Source organism: Leptosomus discolor, chromosome 7, assembly GCF_034619465.1.
Source record: "Leptosomus discolor isolate bLepDis1 chromosome 7, bLepDis1.hap2, whole genome shotgun sequence".
Taxonomy (NCBI): domain Eukaryota; kingdom Metazoa; phylum Chordata; class Aves; order Leptosomiformes; family Leptosomidae; genus Leptosomus; species Leptosomus discolor.
In genome coordinates this window covers 40,985,799-41,013,530 of record NC_141397.1, presented here as the reverse complement: position 1 = coordinate 41,013,530, position 27,732 = coordinate 40,985,799, and the positions used below count along the sequence as shown (strand labels likewise).

General features: G+C 41.1%; 1 protein-coding gene across 1 annotated transcript in view; it reads left to right on the top strand.

Moving 5' to 3' along the window:
- Positions 1-1,639: 1,639 nt before the first annotated feature.
- The window catches only part of LOC147415250 (uncharacterized), a 112,889-nt gene continuing 86,796 nt past the window's right edge, over positions 1,640-27,732 (top strand). The window contains exon 1 of the mRNA XM_086468562.1: positions 1,640-1,855. Coding sequence (XP_086324688.1) covers positions 1,640-1,855 — 216 coding nt within the window. The remainder of the gene's footprint in view (positions 1,856-27,732) is intronic.

Below are 27,732 nucleotides of genomic sequence, written 5' to 3'. Positions count from 1 at the left end.
CAGTGGTAGGTAGGTAGCTCTTGTCCTCTGGAACTCCAGTGGGGGGAAAAAACTCCTCTGGGAATCCAGTGGAAGAAGGCTGCTAGGGTGTTCGAGATCTCAGTTTTTATTTGGCATGGACTGCTTGGCTCCTTCCCCCCGGGCGGAGCATCTCACAATGGGATGGCAGTCGTGAGGCAGTTCCTTGATGGGCCATTAACAGGAGATAGTCCAGGAGTGAGTTATCTATGGGTCAGGCGGTAAGGCATTGTTGTGCCCATTAACAGAAGATAATCCAGAGGGGGGAGGCAGGGAGCACCGCCCCACCTGGTCTCAACAGCTCCTGAAGATGGTAATAGAATACTTTTTTTTCTTTTGGCACATTTTACACTGTAACCTAGGACAACGGGTGTGTAGCAGCTTTGGTTTTACATTTTATACTCTGAAACACCCATTCTAACTACAATATATGACTCACAGGTAGTCCTATGAAAATCATTGAGGTTAGGCCAAGGTGGTATTTAATATCATGAAAGATCATAAAATTAGCTGTTAAGCTTTTAATGAGTAACTGCCATGTCTGATGCTTCAGAGTGGACCAAGATAATGGAATCTTTGGTATTAGATCCTCCATATGTTAAAAAGCTCAATGTTTCAAGATATTGGAGCTCTTGATTAGTTTTTCAGCAAACCACAGTGATCTCTTTCTTTACTTGAATATCTCCCCTGTGGTGGGGGAAATAGTTTGAAGAAAGCATAACTTTCTGCATGGAGTTGCCAGAAAAGTTAATCCTATTGATTGAAAGGATCTGTTTTAGTTGTTGACGCTGTTGAATTCTCATAACTGATAAAATTAAACCTAAACTTTTAGGTCTTTCCTAACTGCCACTAAAAGTAGGCTAAAGATCTTTAAAATTGTTTTTAATGTGAAAATTTGAGCTGTCACAAGGGACACATGAGCTGCTTAACGTTTGGCTAAAAATTACTTAGTTAATCTCTTGCATATTTTCTTCATATTTTGGCCTATGGAATGGCTATTTGTTATTTCGAAATGTTTTGGCCCCAGTCCATCTGCAAGATCTCATTTTTTGAAATTCGTAGCCTTCACAAGCTTGGCATCTGCGATATCACAGACAATGAGTTACTGTGGCTAGAAGTCTCTGGAATTAAATAAAACCCTCCTCTGTAAGAACATAATTTTTTTTACAGATTTGGGATTTGTCTTGAGGAAGCAGAGTTGGCAAAAAAAAAAAGGTTTTCGAAGATAACATATTTTTCATCTATTTTTTCCCCTCCAAATGAACAAGGGAGTACTGATGCTGAGGACTTGCTCTTTGAATAAATGGAATCTTTCTCTTCTCTCTTGGCAACAGCAGGAGTATTCTTGTGCTGTATGACATGGCTAGCTGGTGCTATATTTATCTTGTAGCTGTACACACATTTGCAAGACGTTGTTCAATAAGAGAAAGGCAAAGAGCCAATGCAGTTTAAAGAAAGTTTGTTCTACCGTAGTCTTAACTTTTTAGGTTGGCTTGAAGACAAGGCTACATACTTCTGGAGGATCGGGGAATATCATTACTGATATGAAATAAAAACTTTACTGAGTTATCTCTGGAAAGATCAGGGCTTTGTGGAGAAGGGAGAAAAAAACGTTTTTAAAATGGAGTTCAATAGATGTTTGGGTGCTTCAGCAGAAGAGGAAGAAGGAAGACAAGAGGGTGGGGAAGATGATATTAATAATGCTGGCAGTAGTGTTGTCTGTGAAGAGCTGGATTTGGTACAAATGTACCTTACCTGTTTGCATGAAAGATATATGAAAGCAAAATTCACTCTGACAGCGTACCTGACATGCTGGCTGCTGCTGAAACTCTGCAAGGTAAGAAATCTTAGTACAAGTATGTGAGATTTGTAATTAACTTCCTGTGTACTTAAAAGACAAATTGATCAAAGTCTCTGCTGAAGGATTTTATAATTCGTTAATATATACCATACAGTTACCTTCATGGTTTGATACTGAAAGGAGCATTGTAAATATTGACACTACCCAGAAACAGGTGATCCAACAAGGGAGAACTTGTAGGGGCTACTAATGAACTACTATAAAAAGCAATATGCCAGTAATTGCTAGCCGGTTTATCTCTATATACTGTTACATAGTTGCAAGGGATTTGAGATTATTTTAGGTTAATTTCTAGGTGAAATTTCTTGTAGTGCTCTTCATTGGTTTACATTTATCTCTTGTGTTGGATGAACGACAAAGTGTTTTTTAGTCCAGAAAATGTGAACATTATAAAAATAAAGAATTGGAGTTTTGGAACATTTTTTTCAAGTACAATGGGGAATCAGTTTTGAGGCTGTAGTGGGACTTACTTTAAATGTGATCTGGGCACATCTAATTAAAATACTTTTGCCTAATGTGTTACTGGATAGGGAAGAAACAAGGCATTGGACCAGATATGATTGCTATAGTTCATTCCATTTCACCTTGCAGAAAGCTGCTTTAATATTCACGTCCAAGTAGGGCAACATTCAGTCCCACAGAAGTGATAGGCTTAAGGTTTTAAATTTAAGCAGAGAAGCAGAGACATTTGAACTTAAAATCACTACATCACTACATCACTTTTTTGCCAGCATAGCTATGCAAACTGAACAGTACTAGCAGTTTAATCTGTCAGATTGCTAGATAGCTTTGTTTCCATATCTATTCCTTTGCTCTTGTCTATGGGACTTACCATGTGGTGCCAAGTCCTTGCACTAGGGGGCAGATACAGACGTTTTCTTTTGTATGACTTTTCCCTGTAATTTTTCTGGTTGCTTACTGCGGGGATCTTTTGTGAGGTTGACAGGAAGAGGTAGGAATCCATGCAGCTATGTGTGTGTATGGGGGTAAATAGCCCTAGGGCAGATGTCAGAGCAACAAGTCATAGCCATCATGTGAGTCGGAGTGCTGTGGCAACAGGCTTCCTGACAGCTTTGCAGAGTGTTGGTCCAGGGTGGGGAAGGTTGCACCTTCTTTGGTTTCTACTTGGTTTGATTGGTTTTGTTGTGGTTTAACCTATTTGCAAGCGTAGAATTTATAGGATTTAAGAGCCGTACCTGTGTTACAGAATAAGCCAGAGCTAGTGGGTGTACATCTAGTAGTTGGTCTGGATGTGTGCAACAGCTGCAATACCTTGGACTCACTGCTGGTGCATAGATTTTTTTGTGCATTGATCGTGATGTGTGCAGGAAACATTGAGTGGCATGCACACAAGGGTCTTGTGCACACATTATCCCTTATGACGAGTGACTGTTTTTAAACCTGACAAGTGGCAAACAAATGGACTGTTACAAAGAAGCTATGGCTTGATGCAAGGAAAAACAAGAAATGTCACTACCATGCAGGGAAGCAGAAACTGAGAGTGTGTAACAGAGTAGACCTAATGGTCGCTCAGCTCCTTCTCAAAGTAAGCCCATCTCTATGTGGGCCGCGTGTGGACTGAATGCTAAATTGCACAGTATCATTCAATACTTTGTTTAGATGCTTATGTCTGGAGTATGCTATGGTTGCTCCATTTCTGCGCAGATATTATTTCTTAAATGACAGGAAGAGTTACTAAAATACATAAGCTAGGAGAGGTGCTTCTGTCTGTGATTGTATCTGCTTGCATGTAGCGTTATACTGGCACAGCACATATAAGTCCTTCAAGTCGGGAAGGAACAATTCATACTGCATGAAAGTAGAGTGAAAAGAGGCAATACAGCTTCTGTTAAAATCACAAATTTCTTCAGAAAGCTTTCTGAAGAAACTTACAACGCCCTGGCTAAGCTGAGAGGATAACTAAACCTCTGATTTATTAATGCTTCTTTCTTGCTGAGCTTTCTTCAAGACTGTTCAGATTTGAGACTCCATTTTCTTATTTCCTGACACTCTTCCGTGACTTAAATCTCTTCCAACTCCTAATCCATTCAAAAAGTGCTATTTTTTCCTTCCTTCATGCTCACAAGAACAAAAGCAGCACAGTGTTGCTTTTTCTCAGGTTTTGCAGCTTGGCAGAACCCTAGCATGCCTGCCCGGGTGGGAGGGGAGAGGAGGGAAGGCCGGCAGCATTGAAATGGTGGTGCTGTGTTACAGAGCCAGCCTTTGTAACATCCTGTGTACATCCCCTACATATCAACATTATTCCAGTTCTTGGCTACAGATAGGGCTCCAGGTGCTTATGACTTGGAAAATATCAGGGGATCCCTATAACTCCCTATCAATGCTACCTCAAAAGGGGAAATAGAGTTATGTGTCCTTTCTGTAAGTGGTATGGAGAGAGCCATATAGCCCACTCAGTCCTCTGCAAACTACCGTCTAAGAAACTTCTCGCTCATGTGTCCCCATGGTAGGCTTCAGTTTTTATGGGTCATCACAACTTGTGGGGATGAGAGGAAAGACTTTGAATCTTTCTAAATGTCCCATGTGCCACAAAGGTTATCCTTTCAAACAGTTCTCCTTTTCAAGCTCCATTTATGAGCATCAGACAGTTGCAAAGAAAGGATGGTTAGGCACTCATAGATCCTGTGAGCAAGTTAAGCTTTTTGCTTCTGTACAAAGATATGTTTGGCTAAACATTACAGCTTGTCTGTAGATGGAGCTTTTCTAATCTTCCTTATATTATCAAAGTTAGCTGTTCTCAAGCTGTTTTGTGAAATGGTGAGTTTTTCCTCTTGGGCTAACAAGTTTTGCACCCGATAGCCCTTACTCATAATGAAACGCCTTGGATCTGTAAGGTTGATTTGCAGACCTTGTGAGGGTAGGTCTGCTGCAGGATCTCAGACTTGGGCAGTGCTTCCCTAACATTTTTATTACATGTGTTGCTGTTGCACACAGGTGGACTTCGATTGTTTTGTAACTAAACTTCATGTCAAACTGCATGAGAGTACACACAGACTGGTGTGGTTTCTCAACTGCTAAACACAGTCTCTCCCCATTCTGTTGGTGTTAGTTCTTCCCGTCATAAATCATCTCTTAATTTTCCAGTTTGTGGCTGCTTTACCTGTATCATGCCCAAAGCTACTCACAAAGAAGCGAACAGCTTTATGAACTTTAGAAAAGTTTTAGACACGAATGCTTCAATTAGTGAAGTCTCCTGTGGGCAATCCCTTTTTTATGTACAAGAATGATTTATATTGATTGAAATAAGCTGATTCCTTTCTAGCTTAAATAAAATAGCTAAAATAGAGAGTTCTGAAAGCTCTAAGACATAGGTGATTTCTTCAGGAGAGGGATCTCTGAATTCCAAATGACAACCCCTGAGAAAGCTGTCTAGTGAAGGGAGAAAGGGGTTTCAGATACATCTTGTCATCGCTATTTCATAGTAGTTAGACATGATTGTTGCTGTTACTGTTTTTAACACTCTCGATGTGCTCTGCTGAGAAGAGAGTGTTATCTATCTTTTTTTTTTTTTTTTTTTTTTAGTTTGTTCACAACATAACTTACTATGGTCACAGAAAGATTTTGGCAGAGGAGGGAGCTGAACCTTGATATATAGAGTGTGTGAGACAGGGGCTTAGCCAGTGGGCCATCCTTCCTGTCTCATCCTGGTAGGTGGCAGTTGGATCAAAAAATGAAAATACTGCAGTGGGAACTGGTTGGTTCCCTTCAGTTATTTTCCAACTAGCTTAATGTAAGTGTTTGTTGGAAATTACAAGATTCTTTTTAGTTATTTGATATTACATGATCTTGCTGTGTCTGTAACTCCTCCCTAGTAACTTTTGAACCCTGGCCAATCTCAGCAAAATTTGAGTGAGGTAGAAGTTACAGAGTTCAAATCAGGGTGGCAGGTAGTAGAAACAGAGACTTAGTTAATGCCTTTCCTGAGGGAAAGGCTCCTGCATATATTCATCCCTTATTAAACATCAGAAACATTGTAAAATGTTTCCATTTCCACACTGACGAACTGCAGATCTGTAGGAAACAGGACTATGTTGGTTCAGCTGCTTGCAGAAATACATGTTTTCTCAGTAAAGTGTTTCTTATTTGGGTGTTAATGGAACTCCATTGAAGCTTACTGTTAGCCTTCAGTCCTCAGAGTAAAAGCCAAGATTTTTAAGAAGTGGAACTTGAGAAAACTAAAGAGGGATGTTTTTCAGGAAGCTCTAAACATTCCCTCCCCACTCCCCTTGGAACACTGACTTTTTAAGCTGTCTCAGATGTGTCAGACAGAATATTCAATCTCTTTTCACTTATTTGGGCAAAACTGCCAGTACTTTATTTAGGGTCAAGCTGCTAGGGTGAACAGGCTGGGTAGATACACTTTTAACTCCTAAAACATCGTAAGCTGTTCTACAGGGTTTATTTTGTTTAGGGGAATTATTTCTGGTTTAGTTTTCCTTTAATTTATGCCCAAATTTTCTGGATTAATTTGAGCCAAAAGTATTAAAGCACCCTGTTTTATACTGGAATAGTACTGACAGCGCTGGGTAGGACCAAGTGCTGTAGAGAGACAAAGCAATGGAAATGGAAAACAGTGGAGAGAAAGTTGGAATGTGTTGAACCTGTCAGCGAGCTTGGTTTTACATTCTGGGTAGAGATTTGGTTCTTTATGGGCAGTGTAAATCATTCAGCATGTGCCAGGGAGTTTGACTTTCTTCTTTCCCCACTCCAAAAAGCCAAGAATTGAAATTTTTCCAGTATCTTTATCAAGCCATCTCCTGGATACAGCTCTGAGCTACAACCCGTGTGTTCAGAGAGTACAGGCTGTGAAAGACTCATAGGCAAAACAAATCTGAAATATTCTTTATAGAGCCTGGGGAATGATCACTGGAAAAGTCAGCCACATCCCTTTTTTACAACCTCATTCTCTTAAATTAAATGATCACACCTTCATTTGTGCAGGAGAATGTATGTTTGTGTTCAGTAGCTAGTTTTCTGTGAAACTGTCTTTCTCAGCTATCACAGTTCTCAAAAAATGCTCTCAAAGCTGTATTATTTTCTTTATGTTATTAATTTAAGCCCAGTTCCTGCAATGAACCTGCAGACTTCTGCAGCACAGAGTTCATGAATCAGGGCAGAACTTTCATGCTGAATTGTGTCTTTACGATTAAGTTAAAAAAGAAATTGACCGAAATCCTGCATGACTAGTAGAGTACATGAATGGATTAAGAACCTGTAAATAGATGACTGAGAACCAATTGTTTCTTCTTGTGCGTGCTGGAATATTTGATGCATTTCCTGGAAAGTTTCTTATTATTACAGACATCTAAGAACGTGCTGTATTTTTTTTCTCCTCCTGGTGTTTTCCATTGGAAGAAAACCAGAGCTGGTGTTGGACAGAAATAAAATTTCTCACTTCATGCTTCAAGTAGGGCACTCCAAGTGTGGTTATTTACAAAACTGAATGAAAATTGGCAAATATTGAAGAACTTTTGGTGTTACAGCTGCATAGTAACAGCAAGCCTTAAATAAGAGGTTGCCAGATAGGACAATATACATATAACCACAAAAATGCTTGGGCAGGGCAGTTTTAAAAGTTAGCTAGATCGCTCTACCATTCAGGAACAAGAAGTGAAATAAAATTTGAACTTCCAAATATCAACAAATATATTCTCTACACACACTTGACTGATTTATTCAGAAATCTGCATTTGCACTGAGGAAGAGTGTGTCTCAGTGTGAAAAAGCTTTTCTCTGTAGGGCCATTGACCTTCAGTCATACTACCCCAATTCTTGTAAAAGTGATGTAGAATAATACGGATAATTAAAAACAAAAAAAGAAAGCAAGATATCTCTTTCCTTTGAGTTTTGAGATATATATATTGCATTTTTTCCTTAGTCAAAAGCAGGTTCTGTTATTTAAGTCTCAGCTTTGCTTTTGGACGGAATCAGTAGATTTATTTGTAGATTAGAGAAAATAGTATTGTTTTGATTATGGTCATTATAAGTGGACTGTCATTTTGATTCTAGTAAAAGAAAATGGCAGGCTAAACCTTGGTAGCTCACCTTTTGTGTCCTTATGCAATAGGTGAGATTATAGTGTTGGGATTTAGAGAACTTCCAGGTAATAGAGGATTCCACACTAACATAAGGAAAAACTTTTTCACTGTGAGGGTGACAGAGCACTGGAACAGGCTGCCTAGAGAGGTTGTGCAGCCTCCTTCTCTGGAGACATTCAAAACCCGCCTGGACGCGTTCCTGTGTGACCTACTCTAGATGGTCCTGCTCTGGCAGGGGGGTTGGACTAGATGATCTTTCGAGGTCCCTTCCAACCCCTAACATTCTGTGATTCTGTGAATCAAGACAGAATTATTTACCATAGTTCAGGTGCAAGCTCTGAGCACAGACACAAGTTCACAGGCAGAGTTTCAAGAAATGCCTGTCCAGCTTTACCACTCCAAATTCTCCTATCTACACCCTGCCAGCAGATACTGCTTCTGCCACAGGGGCAGTACAATAGGATGTGAAGCTGCCTCCCTGAAGCGCTGTTTTTAGTTTCCAGATGTGTTAACATACACTGAAGTCAGCATTGCTGTTTTCTTTATCCATTCCAGCTGACTCTCCATGTTAATATAAGTGAGTTCCACAAAGTCAGACAAGGTCAGTGTTACATCCACTTTTATTGTACAGGTGATATGAATCTGTCCCTTGGACATCATCTGGAAAACTGGGTTAGTAAGTTGTGTTGCAAAGTTAGTTACTAAAATCTTACATAGTGATTAGTAACACACTATGGTGGCATTGCATGAGACATGAAATTAACAGTATAAAAGGTACAGCTTTATTTATAGCTCCTCCTGTATTTTCTTCTCCTTTTCCTGGTAATTATATTTTATTTTATTCCCCAGAAAGCAACATAAATTACCTGTATTAATTACATCAGAGAGAAAATCATAGTCTTTGTTATACTTTTTGTCTGTGTGTTCCTGCAGAGCTAAACTGAAAAGAATGGAGGATAAAAACCTCCTGGTATTTGGAAATATTTTTGAAATATTTCTCTGCTGCCAAAGGAGATGGATAGCTTTTGTGCTCAGACAGAATGTTATGGGGTGGGGCAGGCAGAAGGGATTAACCCTGTTCCCATATGAATAAGTGAGGGGGTTTTGGTATTATTTGCTATAATCCTATTAGCAAAATGGGCAACTCTAGTAGTTTGGTAGCCAGTCTCTCCCTGTTGAAAAAAAGACCAGGCCCTTAAGGTGTGGTGAGAAGCACGTGGGTGATAAACTAGAATGTGGAAGAAATATTAATGTCAATGCTCAGGAGAGAATAGCTCTCATAATGTTGGCAGTTAAAGTTTTCAAATCGGATTTTTTTCCTTTAAAGTCTCAGCTCCCAGAGGCAAGTGACTGCACAAGGGTCTAATTTAAAAAAAAAAAATAAAAAATTTCAGGTGCTGTAACTGCAGGGGAAAATTGAAATATCAGTTTGCAATGGAAAGTTCTCAAACAATGAATCTTTCATCCTTGGAATTGTCAATTGTCTTGCGAGTGTTTTAGAGTTTGGATCAATTTACAAAAGATGCTGATGTACCAGTATAGGTTGGGGACTGAGCTGTTAGAGAGTAGCATAGGGGAAAAGGACCTGGGGGTCCTGGTGGACAGCATGATGACCATGAGCCAGCAATGTGTCCTCGTGGCCAGGAAGGCCTATGGCATCCTGGGGTGTATTAGAAGGGGTGTGGTCAGTAGGTCAAGACAGGTTCTCCTCCCCCTCTACTCTGCCCAGGTGAGACCACATCTAGAAGAGTGTGTCCAGTTCTGGGCGCCTCAGCACAAGAAGGACAGGGAACTGCTTGAAAGAGTCTAGTGTGGAGCCATAAAGATGATGAAGGGGGTGGAACATCTCCTGTATGATGAAAGGCTGAGGGAGCTGGGTCTCTTTAGGTTGGAGAAGAGGAAACTGAGGGGTGAGACCTCATTAATGTTTATAAATATGTAAAGGGTGAGTGTCAGGAGGATGGAACCGGGCTCTTCTCAGTGATGTCCAATGACAGGACAAGGGGCAACGGGTGCAAGCGGGAGCATAAGAGGTTCCACATGAACATAAGGAAAAACTTTTTCACTGTGAGGGTGACAGAGCACTGGAACAGGCTGCCTAGAGAGGTTGTGGAGCCTCCTTCTCTGGAGACATTCAAAACCCACCTGGACGCGTTCCTGTGTGACCTACTCTAGATGGTCCTGCTCTGGCAGGGGGGTTGGACTAGATGATCTTTCGAGGTCCCTTCAAACCCCTTACATTCTGTGAGTCTGTGATCATAATAGCTGCTGGAATGACGATTGTTCTCTGCTTAGTCCAAATAAAAATTCTAAATGGCACTAGTATAGCAGTGTTCATCTGAAAAGTGCAGGCATTCATTTCACATCCCACATAAATAACCAGCCAGGATGCCCAGCAGAGAGAGAATGCGGGGGAACTGACGTCAGCAAAATGCATAGGAAGCAGGGGAAAGCCTCCTAAAAAAAATAAAAATAAAAGAGAAAGAAAGAAAGCAGGCAAAGGCTCCAGAGCAAATCTGCACACAAGTTGTCCTGGGAACTTTAGTCGTCATAAATGGTAGAATGTTTCTTTCACATTGTCTGGAAAACCTGGGTTTGCCGCTCTCCTGAGGAGAAAACAATTGCCTGTTGATTTGCCACTGTTTCTTGCAGCACATCTGTGCACTTTAAAAGGTGTCTTAGCTTGAGTTCCCCTTTGTTAGAGAGGTGAGGATGGCAACACAATAGCAATAATTAAAAAAAAAAAAAAAGTGATCTCAGTGTGATCTCATGGTATTTCCAATCTTACTGAAACTAGAGCTCTGCATACATCATACCTTGTTTTCAGGGACAAGTGCTCTTTTCATACCATTTACTTCCAGATATATGTCGGCCCTAAGACAATGGCACCTCTGACTTAATTGTCTTATGTTCAGAAATCCTGTGTGGAAGTGGTGTTTGTTTGTATTGGGGACCACTAACATGGATCCTCAGGGGAACAGCAGCCTGGCCAGAGCCAATGTTTGTGCAAACCCTGATTGCCAGAAACCTGTGCTGTGGGTCAATGTACATCCCAACAACACTGTCTTACTGTATGTGCTCAAATCAGCTTTACACTTCCAATAATAATTTCAGCCTTTCCAGACTGAGAAATGTGTATAACCCTGTGTGAAGACACTGAAAATCTGTGTTCACTCCTGTTTCTGCTTGAAGCTCCCAGCAGGGCCTTGGATAAACTGCTTCATATCTGCATCAGTTCTTTACCTTAAGGTTGTTATTACTTAAGTAAGCTTTTTGGGATGGAGGGTTTTTACTCCTGTGAGTGAAAGAATTATGCATAGCCTACAGTGTTTCTGTAGCTGAGGATCTTCTTTCTCATCTTGAAGATCTGTAAAGGTTTCTGTGAATCTGATGAGGTGGGAGAAGTCCTTAGACATATAGAAAAGGAAATCTGAGAAAGTGTGTATAAGGAATGGGGTTTGGGATCACTGTGTGGAATTCGACACCAATTATTGTTTTATAAGGCGTCAGTATTGGAGATGGGCAAAATGTCTTAAAGAACCTTCAACTTGAAAGTTTTATTTTACTTTTTCATTTCCAATGCAAAGTTCAGGACAAGTTCACTAAAGTTTGTGAACCGTCAGCAACAGTTGGCTGTTTTAAGCAAGCCTGAAATGGTATATGGTTTGGGTGCAAATCAGAATGGGTTTGATCCAAAGCCACTTGAAACAAAATACTTTTGGCTCCATGCAACTTTGTGTTTCAGCGTTCATTGCAGCCCAGACCTAGACTTGCCCAGAGTGCAACTTTTGCTTAGATCCCTGTGAATGGAGCCTGCTGTACTTTTAACTGATTTAGTACTTGCAGAGTACATCTAGCCGTGGCATCTTAGTAGTGCGCAGAAATGGTGAGCATTGTATAGTTGTCTTGGATAGACGACTTAGGTTCCATTTCAGCTGGTCATTGTAGACACATCTGTATGTCTAAACTTCTTAAGTTGGTTGAGACAACATGTGGGTCTTACCCACTTTTGTGGAAAAGGTAGTTTTGTTGAGAACAAACTTACTCCTGGAGCTACACTAAGGCTCTGGAGAAAGCTGAAATAATTTGAAAGGGTGCATATTGGCACCCTTCCTAAGCATTACTTCTGGTTTAATTAGTCCAAAAGATTAATTCTTAAAGACTTTTTGACCTGTAGAATTAGATTCCTTCACATAAGTCTAAAAAGTTTCTCAGTTCTTTTCTGTGTAGTGCAAGGTCTGGGGAAAATTTCTTGCAGAAGCCACATGTTAATTCCTGCAGCTCTAACGGGTTTCTTTGTGCCAGTAGTTACAATATGGCTACCTGCCATGATGGCAGGGTCAAGCCTTAGATAATGCAAAGTCAGCAAATGATAGTCCGTCCTTTGTTGAAGACTGACATCTGTGAACTTGAATAGCTAGGTAAGATGTTATTAATAATTATTAATATAATAATTTGTTATAAATGCTGGGAGGACTTTTACAAAAGCTGTTATGGAGTGACTATATTTTGCTGCAAAGCAGTATTATATTATTATTTTACTACATTGGGTATCCTTTCCTCTTCGTTACACTGAATTGCACAACATTGGAACTCCAGATGAGAAAGTGTCCAACTTCTCTGAATTTGCATCGAGTGACTATGCCTTGGCTGGGAGATTTCTGACATGGTAATGTCTGTTTATGTCCTTTGTTGGCTTTCTTTCCTCTCTGTGAAGGGCAGGCTCATGGATAATATTACTGGGAAATAAATGCAAGCACCTTTTAAATAATAACATTAGGCATAAGTCTACAACTCTTACAGCAAGGTTTTAGAGGGTTGCCACGTCATCTCTTTGTTCAGAGCTAGCTCCTGTTAAGAGTATTCTTGGGATATACTCTGATGCTAAACCCTGGGGCTCAGGTGAGGCAGTTTTTGGCTCTGGTTTTCTAGTGAGAAATGAGTAGGTTACTTTCCCTGTCACTTTGACACAGTCGTCACTGGCTGCTCCCCAATACCTTGTGCCCACTGTCACCTGAGCAGTGACTAAGGCAACATGTGTATGTCCAGTCCTTTCCAGAGGAAGGAGCTGCTGTTTAGCTGTAATTACTCATCTGTAAACACTTCTTAAGTAACACAAGCCTGACAGTTTTTACCTTTATTTAAGTGTTCAGAAAAGAACTGTCTGAACTTTTCCTTTTATGGTTTCTAGCGGAGAAGTAATTGACAATAATAGGGGAAAACTTGGGATATGGAGTAATTTTTTTTTTTTTTTAAGTGGGATTGCACAGTTTAGAAATCTTTCAGCTTGCTGTTAAACTATTCAAATGCTGCTTTGATGTATGCACTTTGAAACTGTTTTGTTCCATATTCCACAATGAAATCTGGCATTTAAAACATTTGACATTGTTGACTGTCATTTTTAGTGTATTTTGATATAGGTCACATTCTATTGTCTCATTTCACTTCCAAACAATTACTTCTATTAAAATCCAAACAAACCTAATTTTGTGATTTTGCAACAGAATACGTTATATGTGCATACAAGCTAATACAAGGTAGAATTTGCTACAAAACTCTGTTTTTCTGCCAATCCCTATGTTCACCCTTGCTTGCTACCTCTTTCTGTGCTCCTCTTCCCAGAGCAGTCTCAGCTTCCAGCCCTCAAATGCCTTCCTCCCCTGCCCGCTGAGTGTTGGTTATCTAAGGTTTATTTTTTTTCAAGTCCTTTTCAAACACAAATACTTCTAAACAGGGTGTGGATTATACGTGTTCTGGTGGCAGATTCTGGACCTCTGAAAGAAAAGCCCTCAGCAGAAGTGTTACATTCCTGCTGGACTTTATTACATCCAAGACAGTATTAGCAGGAACAGTAAATGCTTGCAAGACAAAAGGAATTTCTTCTCAGAAGCAAAATTATTTGCACTATATACTGCAAATAACTTTAAGTTAATCTGCTAAGCAATAAATAATTTAGGACTCGCTTATCATCTGTCACTAGAATTTTCTAATGCTCCCAAGTAAGGAAGTTACACCTGACTTACATCACTGAAGTCAGAGCACAGTTGGGCCATTTATGTAAAGCTAGCCTAAGAGAGCTTCCAAACTGAACTTTTTCATTTACAAAAATTCTTCTGAGTCCCCATCCAGACTGAGGTTTTCATGTGCAGCACCATATAAACGTAGAGGGCTTGTAATCTTAAAGAGAAAGGGTAAGTGAAAGTGTTGAAGCGTATGAACTAACTGGGATACTGCTAGGCAGGAATTGTACTAGTGTCTTTTTTTTGCAGTTTGTGTATGTAAAGCCTCCTCTCCTCCCTCTTATGCTGACCTCTTCTCTAAGTAACTGTTCAATTTTCCTTTTCTGTTTTAACTGTTAGCTTTTCCCTCTCTTCATTTAACCCACCCTCTCAGAAAGAGTCCTGAATACATAAAAAGCTTTTGCAATGTGCCTTGAAGCATGTAACTGACGAAGCACATACAATATCATTATGGATAGCACAATGCAACATCATGAAGTGCTTTGTTTACAGCTTCTCTATCATGAGAGTATAATGAACGGATTCACTGAGGAAATGTAAAAGCAGATACCTTTGGCTGGCTCCTGTTGTTCTCTTTTTGGCAAAGACAGAGGGACAAATCTACCCTGGGACAGCCCCACTGAAGTCAAATGAGTTACACCAGACAGGAACTGGAACTTTTTTCCTTTCTTCTTATTCTTTTTTTTTTTTTTTTTTTTTAAGAACACAGTTTCCAGATCCTTTTTCCGTGACTGTCACAATTTCTCTTTCCACAGAAAGCCTGTGAGAAAAGACTCTCTGCTTCTAAAAAGGTAGGATAACCTTTTAATCACTATCAGCTAATTTCCTTGTCAGTATAAGTTCTGTGTGTATTTACCAATGCCTGTAATCATAAAATGAATATCTAACTATTTATGGAAAACCAAAATATACTAAAAACCTAAAATCATGTTTATTGAGTGGGACAGTAAGAACACAGTACTGCGAGAGGGATGGAGTACTAACCCACAGCTGTGCTGCTTCAGGTGCCTGACCTATGCTTAGAGCTGGTCTAGGTATCAGCACATGGTATTACCTTGAAATGTATACACATACCCTACATGTACTGAGATGTAACGTTGGACAAAGCTTCTGAGGGCAGATGTCTGTGAAAGCACCCCATTTCACATGTCTCTGAAATCTTTAAAGAGGAACCTGTGGCTACTCATATTATCATGCAAAGTTGCAAGTGATAATCTTTAAAACAAGTTTATTAGGGCAAACCTGGGATTACAATTCATAGCACTGTGTAATAACAAAAGTTAGCATTTGTACTTGCTAGTGCTGTGACCATACTTTTTGGGTTTTTTCCTCTACTGAGGGCCTGAATGGTGCCTCTCATATAAAACCTGCCATTTACAATTTGCCTTTTGCTGAGGCTTCCTTTGTGTTCGCACAAGGCAGCTGGCAGGAGCGCTGACCTCCCCAGAGCAGAGCTTTGCCAGCGCTAGCTAATCAATATTCAGCAGAGTCCTCTGCTCATTAGGAAGCCATTGATTATCTCTAGAAGGTTACTCCCCTTGTGTGTGTCATTTTTCAATCTCTTCCCTTTACCACCCCTCCATCTCCCCATTCCAGGCTCTCAAGAGGACAGAGTACTGGGATGGAAATTAGGTTCTCTTTCAGGATCTGAATAGTTTGTCATCAGATGTCAAAACAGTCTTTGTATAGAAGGTGATTTCACCACTGCCAGATTTTTTTTTATACCAGGTTCGTACTTTTAATTTCTGGGATATTTCTAATGATTGGAAGCTGTGGCACTTTAAGTGTGTGTTGTATTTGACTTAGGCAGGTTGTGTTAGTTACACTGAGCCTTGGTCTCCTGTGACTGAAGAAAAAAACCCACATATTTTACACAGCTGTAGCTGACCTTTCTGACCTCTTGCACAGAAGAGGAGAGCCATTGTTTCATATTACATTACAAGCAAATGACCAGGGAGGCTCATGGAGAACTAAAAACATGGTGCAAGCCCTGGTCTGCTGGCATGCTCTGCTCAGGGTGTACCCACGTATGGTACACAGTCAATTCCACTTCTCCATCACAAGAGGGGAGGCCAGTGAGGTTTGTGTGGGACAATACCTGCCCATTACCCTGAAGTCAGTTTGGCAAAAATCATAACAAAGTCTCTTCTTTTACACGCGAATTGCCCACTTAAGAGTGTATTCAGTCATCAATATAACAGCAGAGAACTGAGGTAAATACGAAAGTCTAAACACTTGAATTTATTTGGAATGATAGAGTAGATGCCAGATATATAGATGATATGAAAGACTTACTAAAGCAATTGTTTTGTTAGTTTGATTTGGTTACTTTGATTGTAAATATAGCATTACCAATCCCAGCAGAGATTACAGGATAAAAAGGCAAGGTCTAAGGTCTCAAAGGAGGGCACCAGGCAGCTGGAGCTACGAGGCAGATGGGTAAAAGAAAGGCAGTTGGCAGAGAATACAGTACTTGGCACCATTACATTCCTCAGTTCAAGTTAGTGCCCTCCCTAAAGAGCAGAAACTGCATTGTGCTGTGACCATCTACCTTACAAGTGACTCCATTAGCAGAAGAATGGAACTTGCAGTTGATGGGTAGTAATTCAGTGTCCAACTTCCTGTTTGTAATAAGGGATTGAAAGTCAATAGCTCTCAAGCTTAATCCTGCTTGTCTCTTCTCTTGGATTTAAGGCATCACTAAATTCAAACTAGATGCTTCTGTCTGAATGGGAGTAGGGTCAACAATGCAAGTCAAAGCACAGTGGAAGTTAATAACTCAGTGAAGGTGAGCATCTTTTCTTCTCCTGACCCTAGCACTAAAGGAAGAGCTGTTGCTGCATGGAGAGTAGACCTGCTATCTGCTTCTGATTTTATACAAAGTGCTGTATTACTAGGGAACGGAAAGCCAGAGAATGCATTAGTGCTGTGGGACTCCTGTAGTGGATGGTAGTATTCACTGTTGATGGAACAAAACATAGACCATACCTGATCAGCACCTTACACTAGTGCATCTTGGTTCATCTCGTAGAGTGGTCTGTGGTTTGTCAGGTGCTGATGATTTATCCCATGTTTCTAAGGGCTTGTTCAGAAGCCAGCTCTGTGACCATTGCCAGCAATTTTTTCTTGTCCAGTCATTAGTACATACCAGAGAGATGATGACAGGGATGTGAAAAATGGCAAGCTGGCATTAACTGGCATTTGTTTAGCCAAGGGGGTTTCCTGTCAGCTCCCTGTCTTCCTGATCCAGGCATGTGACACATTGGATCTGTCTGACTGCCAGAGAAAGTTTGATGAAGCGTAAATCAGGAGTTAAAGTAAAAGTGGACAATGGAGAGACAGTTCCTCAGCTGACAGAGAGGGAGCTGTCCCTGGCATGGGAGAATAGTGACTCCACATGCCATCCTGTTTGTCAGGAAGTACTTCCTTTCTGCTGTTGGTTGTCAGCCCGCTGGCATCATTAGCATTTTGGCTATTTTCTGCAAAAAGGCTGTGTTGCTACTCAAGGGAGAGGATCCCTGAGATATGGTTTTGTAATAAGCTTGGAACAGAGGTTGTTTACATCCAGGTTGGCTTTCAGCTGTCTTTAACACACCTGAGATGTATTTAAAGGATGAGGTGAAGGTCAGAGATTATTATCAGTGTATTACAAAGGAGTTCTTAACATAAAGCATGCTGTTCCTATTCCTCTATTAGGCAGAACTCTTCCTGTCCCACTTACATTGACGTTACCCTGCAGTACTCATTGCAGTCTTAGAGGGAGATGCTGAATTGAATGTGTTTCTAGATACTGCAGCAGATGGGGTAAAGTAAGTTAGCATGTTGGGACCAATCAGATCACACCAATCACCAGCAAATCTATCTGATGCAGCATGAACATCTGTCCTCTCTATTTCCTTATCTTATTGTTCATACCACTTGTGCTTTGGGATGTAGTAAGTTCTTAGGGAAGCAGAGTCCTCTCAGGGATGCAGCGACAGCCAGTGCGTTGAAGAGCAGTGACCTCTTTGTGAAACACTGTGTGAAAAGACTCCATAGAGACATGAAATGCCTCTGAAGCCTTTTTATGTGTTTGGCAAGTGAAATTTAACCACAGAGTATGTTCACTTTTTTCCTTCTGGGTTTTAACTATGCAGATTATGCCTTCTAGTTGCACAATGACATTTAAAGTAATAGAAAAGAAGGATCTCATATAAATAATGATGTCCTGAGTATGTATTATGTTGAATATGAGAAGCCTGCATTTGTTTCAAGCATGTTTTTTAGTGGAGAAAGAGTTCGTGTTTCTGTCTTGGCAGTAAACACGGAAAGAGATACACAGAGATGAACTGTGTAAAGACTTTTTGTAAAATCTCATGTCAGTGTGGTCATACAGGCAAAATAAGGACTGTAGGACTGACCTTCATAAGTGGCAGATGCAGGGCATAAGTTCTCCTATTTGCAGTGTAGCAAATGAAATATCTTTTGGAATTTGTGAGTGTAGAGTAAAATTTTGAAAGATCAAGAAGATTTTTGGTGACAATGATATTCTTGCGTTTTTAAAAATCCCTTCCTTAAGGAACACAGATGTGAAGTAATGGCTGACATTTGGGGCTATGCAGATCCTCAGAGCAACTGTATGTTGTGTGGCTAACAGTCTACAGACTTTTCAGACTACTTTGGTGTGGGTCTGAACCACTGAGTTTCATATTGGAGATAGCTATGGTCACTGAACTATATGGACCTCATTTTATTAGAGGACTCCATAAAAAACTTAAGATACTACTGTCTGGAAGTAATAAAACTCCAGCATCCAGAATTGTATGGGTGGCCACACAGACTTTAGTAGCAGGTATGCCAATTCAGACACAGCTGTGTATTTATCTTTAAAATGACTGGCCAGAAAGTATTTTCAGTAATCCTTGCCCCGAGGCAGCAGGCTATGTTTGTGCAAAAGTCAGCATTTCACATTACAAATGAAATGTATTTCTATTAGATAGAGGTGAGCTCTTACCCTGAATGATCAAATACTATCTTCTGGGTTTTTTTGACTCTGATTAAATACCAGTAAAAAGGCCCACTAAGTAATCTGTCTTGTGTGGTTTTTACCTGAATTATGACTACAAAGGTGCTACAGATCTCTGTTGCCTTCCATGCTGAAGCTGTGCCAAGGATTTCCTTGTGAATTGATGAAGCGTAATGTTGGTTATTCTCTGTTTGATGTCAGTGCAAGCTCTGAAAGCAAAGATAGAATCTGGATTAATTTGTCTGCAGTCAGAATTTGCTTTCATTCTGGTACTTCAAAGGCTGTTGTAGAAAGAGTACACTGGTGATATATGTGTGCTAGTACATGATAGGTGAAATTGTTGTATGCAATGATTATGCTCCTCAGATACTTGCTCTGCAGTCAAGAGAACAAGTTTGTGTCATTGGCCAAACTTAATTTAAACATGGCATCAGTATGTAATAAATTCACCATTAGCTTTCTGATAACTTGTGTTAACTTTTAATGTAAAGAAGCACTTAGAAGACGACTATGTCCTTTGCAAAGAATGAAAAGAGAATGATAAAAAAGAATTTGTCACTTTGGAAATGCTGAAGATTTTTTATTCTGAAGAACAAAACCCAAAATAGCTTGGAGGAGGAGACCTTTGAGGAGAATATATAGTTTATAGACAGTCAGGATAGCATTATCTTTTCCTTTAAATATGCCTACACTTTTTTTTGTATAGAGTACTTTTTTGTGTAGAACTTATCGCCATGGTGTCTGAATGCCTTCTCCATGAATTCAGTCTTCCAGTACCTTTTGTGATGTAGCAAAAGGAGACTGAGGGGTGGATACAGTGAATTATTTGTTCAAGGTCATTCAGAAAGTCTGAGACAGAGCAAGGAACTGAATGCAGATAACAGAACACTCACATAACGTCTACCCTTATTTATTTTAGGAATGAATGAATCCCAAAGATTGAAAGCAACCCACAATATTATTTCCTATAACTATTTTCAGTTTAGATTGACTCAAACCCAGTCTTTTCCTTGGCATCAGTTCAAAGTAGTAGGTGTAAGGCAGATGTATTCAACAGAAGGCCCCTGATTACAGATGACATTTGGGCGTGCGTCAGTAAAGCCTCTTTTTTTGTTATAACTGTTTCTGTGCAGTGTCGTCTTTGCCTGCCTGGTGCAGAGCATCACTTCCTATAGAAACTAGCATGTAAACCCCTGGGATTGCAGTCAGTGAGGACAAGGAGTTAGCCTGAGGGGAGCATGGAGCTACTTCCTTTACATATTGCTGCTCTGGCTTTCTTCAGTCATTTGTGGAATGTTCCCCCTTGTTGCAGGTTATGCAGACGGTAACTCCTGTTCAGGGTGAACCTGGCCTTGCTCCTCCTAGCTCAGCATCGGGTAAAGTGCATTTCAGTATCTCTGTTTCACATTAGTGTTGACATCTCCATTTGTCGCTGTGCTAGGCACTATATAAAGAACACTGTGATGCTCATAAAGATATTTCCTTCATGGTAGATGCCTGTTTCTGGTGGTGTTTTTCTCACTCTCCAGAGTTTGTAACAAGACTCAGTTGTTCAACAGTATGGAGGCCAAACTTGTTCATCTTTCCATCTCAGTGTCCCTCAGTGAGGGCAAAGTGCATGGCTGAAAGATATCCCTCATCCCCTCAATGCTGTGCTAACTTGGGAATCCAAAATTTTTTATTTCTTGTTGCCTGAACTCAGTTCCTGTCTTCTTTCAGGTGACGAAGTGAACAGATCCCTGGGGAAATTGTGCTCCCCTCAGGTTTTACCTGATCCAGTATGATTTCAAATCAGAATTGGTCCACTAGATTTAGGTGGCAAGGTCCATTGCAAGTCAGGCTACTGAGGAGAGTATGACTGCAATGTACATGGATCCTACAAGTTCTACCTATTGCCCCAGTGACTCAAGACTATCAGCTTCAGTCTCCCTTTAAAATGAAACTAAAATTGGTCTATGGTTTGCATTCAGGGAAGTGGAAACAGTGAGGAATGGAATATTGCAAATTTCTTGGTTAGGTGAAATTGATGAATGATTTCATACCCACTCTTAGTTCATACTGGTGACTCAGTGCAGATTCAGGATCATAATTAAGATCTGTATTCTGCAGCATATATTGCTTTTTAAGTCAAATACGTGGAGCTATTCAACTGTTATTTTCACCAGGTTTTCTTGGAGAAACATTTTGTGAGACTTTGGACTGTACACAGAATGTATGTGAGTGTGTGAGGTACTTCAAATTATAATAAGGAAAACCAGTTCAAACTTTGGAAAATGAAGTGCTAAAGCATACATTTCATATGATGTTTGCTTGTTTGCAGCAAGTATTCTGCAGCTACTGTCTGTGTAATCTCCATTCAGATGAAAACTTTTTTAAGATAGAAAGTAATTCAGAAGTCCTAGATCTATTTCATTGTAGAGATTTCATTAGAAAAATTGATGTCACCACTTTGCAGTATCGAGCTGGAAGATTCTGCTGCAAGAAGCCTGTATCTGGTGAGCATACCTGTACTTTTTATACCTTGTTTATGTTTACTCATTATGTGCTGATGCCTGCAGCATATCTGTGTAACAAATTCAGACTGTAGTATTGCAGCAGCAAATATATGAAGGTGTATAAAGTTAACTCCCTCAATCATTTGACAAAGAGAATCCCTAAGAATCTAGTGTCCTCTCCCTCTAACACCTAGTTTAACTTATTATGTACTTGAAATGGCTGCTGCCCAGCCTCTCTAACTCACATACTAAGCATAACACACATACACACTTTACAGATCACTGTACACCACCTTCTGCCTTTTCAAACTTCTCAATCGTTTCTTGATTCTCATTGAAAGTGTTTGAGTGTTCAGAGTTTAGTGGAACTTTTTTCCGTGTGGAGTTGGAATACTTTCTATCAAAGTCTCCATCCCTGGAGCCTATGGATGTGTTTCTGTCCTTATGTCTACACTGATCTTTGGAAACTTAAGCTCTGCTGCTGTAGCATCTATGAAAGGAATGGGTTATTGGGAGTCCTAACTATCCCAAAGCAGGCAATGAGGGAATGCAATTGTATGCAGTATCAGAGTGAACACTCTGACTTCTGAAATGGCAAAGGACCATCTTTTGCAGTTCTGAAGAACTCAAATAATCACTTTTTAATGAGTTTTTAGCTTAATTCCTAAAGGAATGAGGCAATTGAGAATTGTCTGTCTATTTCCCTACGTGTAATTTTTGAAAATACTGACCAAATTTAGAAGAGGTGGAAGTATCAAAGCTTCCTGCAAGTTTCATGAGCCCTGGCAGTTGAGTAAATGTGTAATGTCCAAATTAGTGCTCTTACCAAGGGATGTGGTTTCTAATGTGCGTTTTTATTGACAAGTCCCATCTAGCCAGTCAGTATTTATGTATTGACAGGGCAATGCATGAGGAGTATGGATTGGAACAGAGGTAATGTGGTGAGTAGAGGGTCTATTAGGGAACAAAAATCTGTAGGAAACCAGGCTTGACCAGTTCTGCCTCCTGGGGAATAAGCTGTTGAGCAGAGCCCAGAGATGCTGCATAGATGCAAAACCTCAGTTACAGTTTAGCTTTTGTCTTTTAGTAACAGACTATAATGTGTAAAGACTCTTTCAGGTTTTGGACAGTGGAGCTGAACAAAAAAGAGACCATTAAGACCATTATATGCAGTATCTGTCAAGACTGCAGAATGGTCTGTGCTATCCTGCCAAATGCAAATGAGGATTACCTATTCACTGAGTGCAAAAGAGAAAATGATATAATTTCTTTGGTTCAATTAGTTGACTGTGACAAATAAACAAGAAGGAGAGGACTCCGATGTAGCAAGTGTTTAACTTCACATAGCTCTAAAGGCTGTGGAAATTGTAGTGCTCTGACGGTAAGTCTTATTTTACATTCTTTGCCCAGACATAGTCTCTAATCTTCAAAGTGATTTATATGCTTTCCCGCCCCCCCCCCCCCCCCCCCCCCCTCAAGTAGAGAATCTTTTAGAATAATTGAGACCCAAGTCTCACGTACTTGCCTTGGACTTTTAAGGCAAGAATACACTCATCTTGGTTGGACTGTGGGTTGTTCTCAACCAGCCTAAGCTACCTGATTCACTCTCTGCTGTATTGAGTTTAGTCAAAGCACTAATGCAATTTTGTACATCTCTGTCATGAAGCAGAGGCATTCCAGATATTTGTTTGCAAACTGCTGGTCTGCACCCATGGGCAGGAGTGAAGGGACGTGGGGGATGTGGCGCTGAAAAGTCTTGGCTTTTTTCCAGTGTACGAGTCCCAGGTACTTGTGGCAGAAAGAGGCCATAAGGAAAGGTTCAGCTGCTCCTCTGCACTTCAGCTGAGTTTGTGAGACTCACCTGAGGAGTCGATAAGGCTCTGAGGAAAAGACAGGCAGGCTAGAGGGGAAGCAGGCATGCCTTTGTGGTTGTGTTAAGGTTGACCCTAACTGTTGGTGATAGACATGGTATGAAACGGTGCTCTGGTTGAGCACCTCCAAAGTGGCAGTTTGGATGTCATTGTGGTGCACTCTCCTGGCCATCCTCTGTTAACAAGAAGTAGCAGTCCCTGCTCACTGTGGGGACAGAGCAGCAAGCTGAAAGCCTGTGCCTGTACACCTGCACGCACACTAGGAAATATTCAGCAAGATGATGGGTCAGATTCAGCCCAGAGGTGAACAGATTGCTGCGAAGGTAGTCTGTCACATGAATGACCTTCACCCACAAGCTGGAGCTTTCTTGGCAAAGCAGCTGTGGTTCCTGGCAAAGCCTCACATCACCACTAGCACCATGTTGTGGTTGGTCGCTCAGCACAAAACCCTTATGCATCAAATTGGGATCACAGACCTTCAGTACCTATAGATTCAAGCAGATCTCATTGTTAGTAGAGACAACACCCTTTCACTGCAAGTCTTGGTGACTTAGTTTAGAAAAATTAAAAATTAAGAGGTTTAAGCCTTTCTCTCCCAAGAATGTTTTTTAGAAAGGTAACAGCCTATGTGGGTTGAAATAGGGTCGTTCCAGAAGCCTGATTTGGAGGGACTCTTGATGTTTGGTTCATCTTTATCTCCTCACCTCAGGCAACACTGGTGGGTTCCTGCCTTTCCCCCAGCGCGAGCTCAGTCAAAAAATATATTTGCTCGGCTGTATTTGAAGAAAATAGGAAGTGTAGAGGTGCAGGAGAGGGCTCTGCGGTGCTGGGGCGGGAGCGGGGCAGCCTGCCCTCTGGTGGCTGCCAGCACCGAGGCGGCCCGTTGTGGAGGGAACTGCTTCGGCACAGCCGGTGACTTTCGTGATCTGGCTAATTCTGCAGGAATATAAACTGCTTAGACCCATATGAGCACCGACATGAAAGCTCCTTCTTTAAAGCGACTGCCATAGGAAGTGGTTTGTTTGTCTACAAACCAGCATGAGCAGTAGTGAAATTGTCCTCGAACTTGAACCATCAGGTGTCAGCCTAGTTCTGTCTCAAGGGTTTTCAGTGCTGGGTTATACCAGTTATTTTCCTTCCAACAAGCTTGCTTTCTCTGCCCAAGCATACACATGAGACTGAGGCACTGGTGCTCGCAGTGAAGTCCACAGTGCCTTCATACTCCCTTGAAAAGAAAAAATAAAGGGGTAGATGGATAAGTCAGGAACAGCCAGAACTATTTGTGCATGCTGAAGTGTGTTGCTCTCTTTTATGAGAAGGTACAGCACACACATGCTGTGCTCTCCTCCTGCTCCCCTCACCGGAAGGTGAACAAGAGTGTCACAGTCCCTCCCAGAGCTCCACTGTGCATTGAGGGTTATATACACCTTGTGCTTCCATACTCAAACCTGTCCACCCTACAGCTTCTCTGTTCTAGTGAATTGGTTCTTCAGCCACCCTGAATTTGTTTTGCTGTGTCCTTCTTTCAAAGAGAAAAGCTGTTTCCATAACCCTTACATTTCATGTTTTGATGTTAATCCTGACATTCTTTACCTAAATCCAAATAATATGCATTGCCTTTACAATTTTAAAGGAAAAATACTGATCTTGGATCTTAAATGCTTAATTGCATCTGGTTAAACAAAGCCTTCTTAAAGTAGACCCCAAAAGGAAAAGATCCAATTGTTGGCCTGTTAAATACCAGAATAAAACAAAACCCTGAGGAAATGAAGGGGTAGCAGTCAATGGTGTTACAGTTGCTTAGGGACTGATAGTAAGGAAAGTGGCCTATGTCCAGAAGAGGCCCACAGCAAGGACAGGAAACCTCTGTCTCACATGGAGAATGGGATAAGGCAGGGTAGAGATGGATTTATATTTGCAAGTGAAATTTAAGAGACAAATTTGTATATATTTTATAGTTTGAAGTCTATTCATGAAATAATATGAAAGAAAGTGAAGAAGAAAGTAACTATAATGACAATAAACAATTCAAAACACTACTGTATTTTTTCTTTAGCTCCCTGAAGACTGCAGGTCTTTGTGTTTCAATGCACAAGCTACTGTTTGGCACGTTTCCTGAACCACTTTGTCTATTCACTTCTTGCTAATGTGAAAGTGCCCAGCCTCCCTGGAAATAGGCTTTGTTGGAAACTTTTCATTATCAAGGATTAGCTGTTTGGTAAACCTGTGTCCCCTTTAACAGTCTGACGGGAAGGGCCAGCTAATGAAGGGCTCATTGTGGTATGCTGTGAGTGTGGGACTTGAGTCCATTTTATTGCTCAGCTTGCAAGCCAGACTTCTTTGTGCTTCCAAGGACTGAAGGGAAACTGAGTCATGCTGAAAAATGCACTTTCCTTTCTCAGTAGTCTTGCCGTATTTGTGGTCCAAAGGCTCTATGTAGCAAGGAATTTTGTTGATATGTTACAGAATTATGTGTGTAGATACAAAAAGTGCTGTATCAATGCCTGGGGACAGCTTAATTGAAACATTTCTGTATAATACCAACATGAAAAACCATTAAGTGCCTTTATCACTTCATAGTTGTAAAGCTTTTGAAAGAACCAAATCTGAACATCCTCATTGCATCTCTAGTCAGGTAGAAGGCATAGCAGATGAGTATAGGATTTATGTCTCCGCTGATAAACTTCCATATGTGTTTTAAATCTCAAAAGAGATTTACCAAAATCCTTTATGGAAGTAATGTACTAGAAATCCGTTCTCTGTGAAAAGTATTCCAGTACAACTTAAATCATGAAGAAATACTACTGAAAATCATCATTGTAGTCTGTGATGTCAAACAGGATTATTTTATCTCTACAATAAATCTCTCTCATTGAAACTCCCAAGCCACTCACAACTCCAGGGATGCCCAGTGCCTCCAAATGCAGGGGAGTGAAGAAAGGCAGCCCTGGAAAACCATTGGGAAAGAAAATAAATCCTTACCCACACCCCCAACCAGGCTTCTTGTGTTTGGGGAGTGATGTGTGGAAGGACCCAAGGAACTGTTATAGATCCAGAGACTGTTAAGCACCAATGCTTTCGGGTGGAGGGGCCAGCAGGTCGGTGTGAAACTGCTGGTATTAAATTCAGAGGGCCGAAGCATGTGGTTTGGATTTTGCTCTACCCCTCCATTACAGCTAATTAGGCCAAGTGCAGAGAGAGTCCCTGCTGATCCCAAACACGTGTGACACAAAGTGGTTGCTTCCAAGGGGAGTCGGCTCTGGGAGAGTGTTATTAGCTCTGCCTGGGCAGGAAGGGCAATCAGGTAGCCCAGGGATGTGTGTGTGTGATTGGGGGAGTCAAGGAAGAGATTATGTTTTAATGAAGAGTTTTGAACTCATTATCTGGCCTACATTCAAAGATTGCAAGAACACTAATCATGCACATAAATGTATGTGGTGGGAAGCGACTGGAAGAATACAGAGGTTACTGCAACTCACATCTTGCACTCCCTCTCCCACTCCCCAGGCACTGCCTGACCTCTTGGCTTCACGTGGTTCTGCCTGTCCAGTTGTATGGGACTGTGGGAACACATGGGGGGACTGTGTTGCTTTTTTACTTGTGATACTACAATAGCTTTTCACCATAGGCCTTTTATGTCAAGGTGCCAAAGTGGCTCCATACCATTCATAAAAGGAGGAAATGCAGTGCTACTTTTACATCTTTTTGGTGTAGATATGTAAGTGCGTGTAGGACACCAGTTCCCAGAACGGTTCAGGGCTTTGTGGTGGTGCCGGGGCACATGGCACCACTAGGACACAGGACAGGAGCTGTGGCACTGCTGGTGACTGGTGACACCAGTGCAAACCAGGCCTTCCCTCTCCAAAACTAAACACTCACCTGTCTCCTCTTTATTCTAGCAGTCCTTCTTTTCCCCAATAAGCATGTACAACATAACTCCCCATTTCTAAGATGCACCTAATTTGGAAGACACACTATGTTACTCCAGCAGCAGTTTCTCCAGGAGCACAGTAGCTCCGGCACCATGATGGGTCACTGAGGTGACAGCTCCCCATTGAGCACACCAAGACCATTTGCACACCCAGAGGCTTACGGTGCTCTCCCATCTACAGCAGTTAAAGAACAAAGACTGGAGCCACACGCTGAGGCAGGCCAACAGAAAGTGACGCATTTTTTTCCCCTCTGCTTTGCCGCAGCAAAACCAAAGCACCTAATTCCCACCAACCTCTTGGGTATTTCCCTGGATGGGGAGATCATGCAGACTGTAGGCCTCCAGGGAGGTGGAGAAGCAGGGCTGACCCTGCCAAAGGGCTGCTCTGGCTGGGTGCACCCTAGGAGGGTGCTGGTTCCAGCAGGGTCTGATGCTGGGCAGCCTGTTCCAGCCAGCCTTGCTTGGAGCAGGG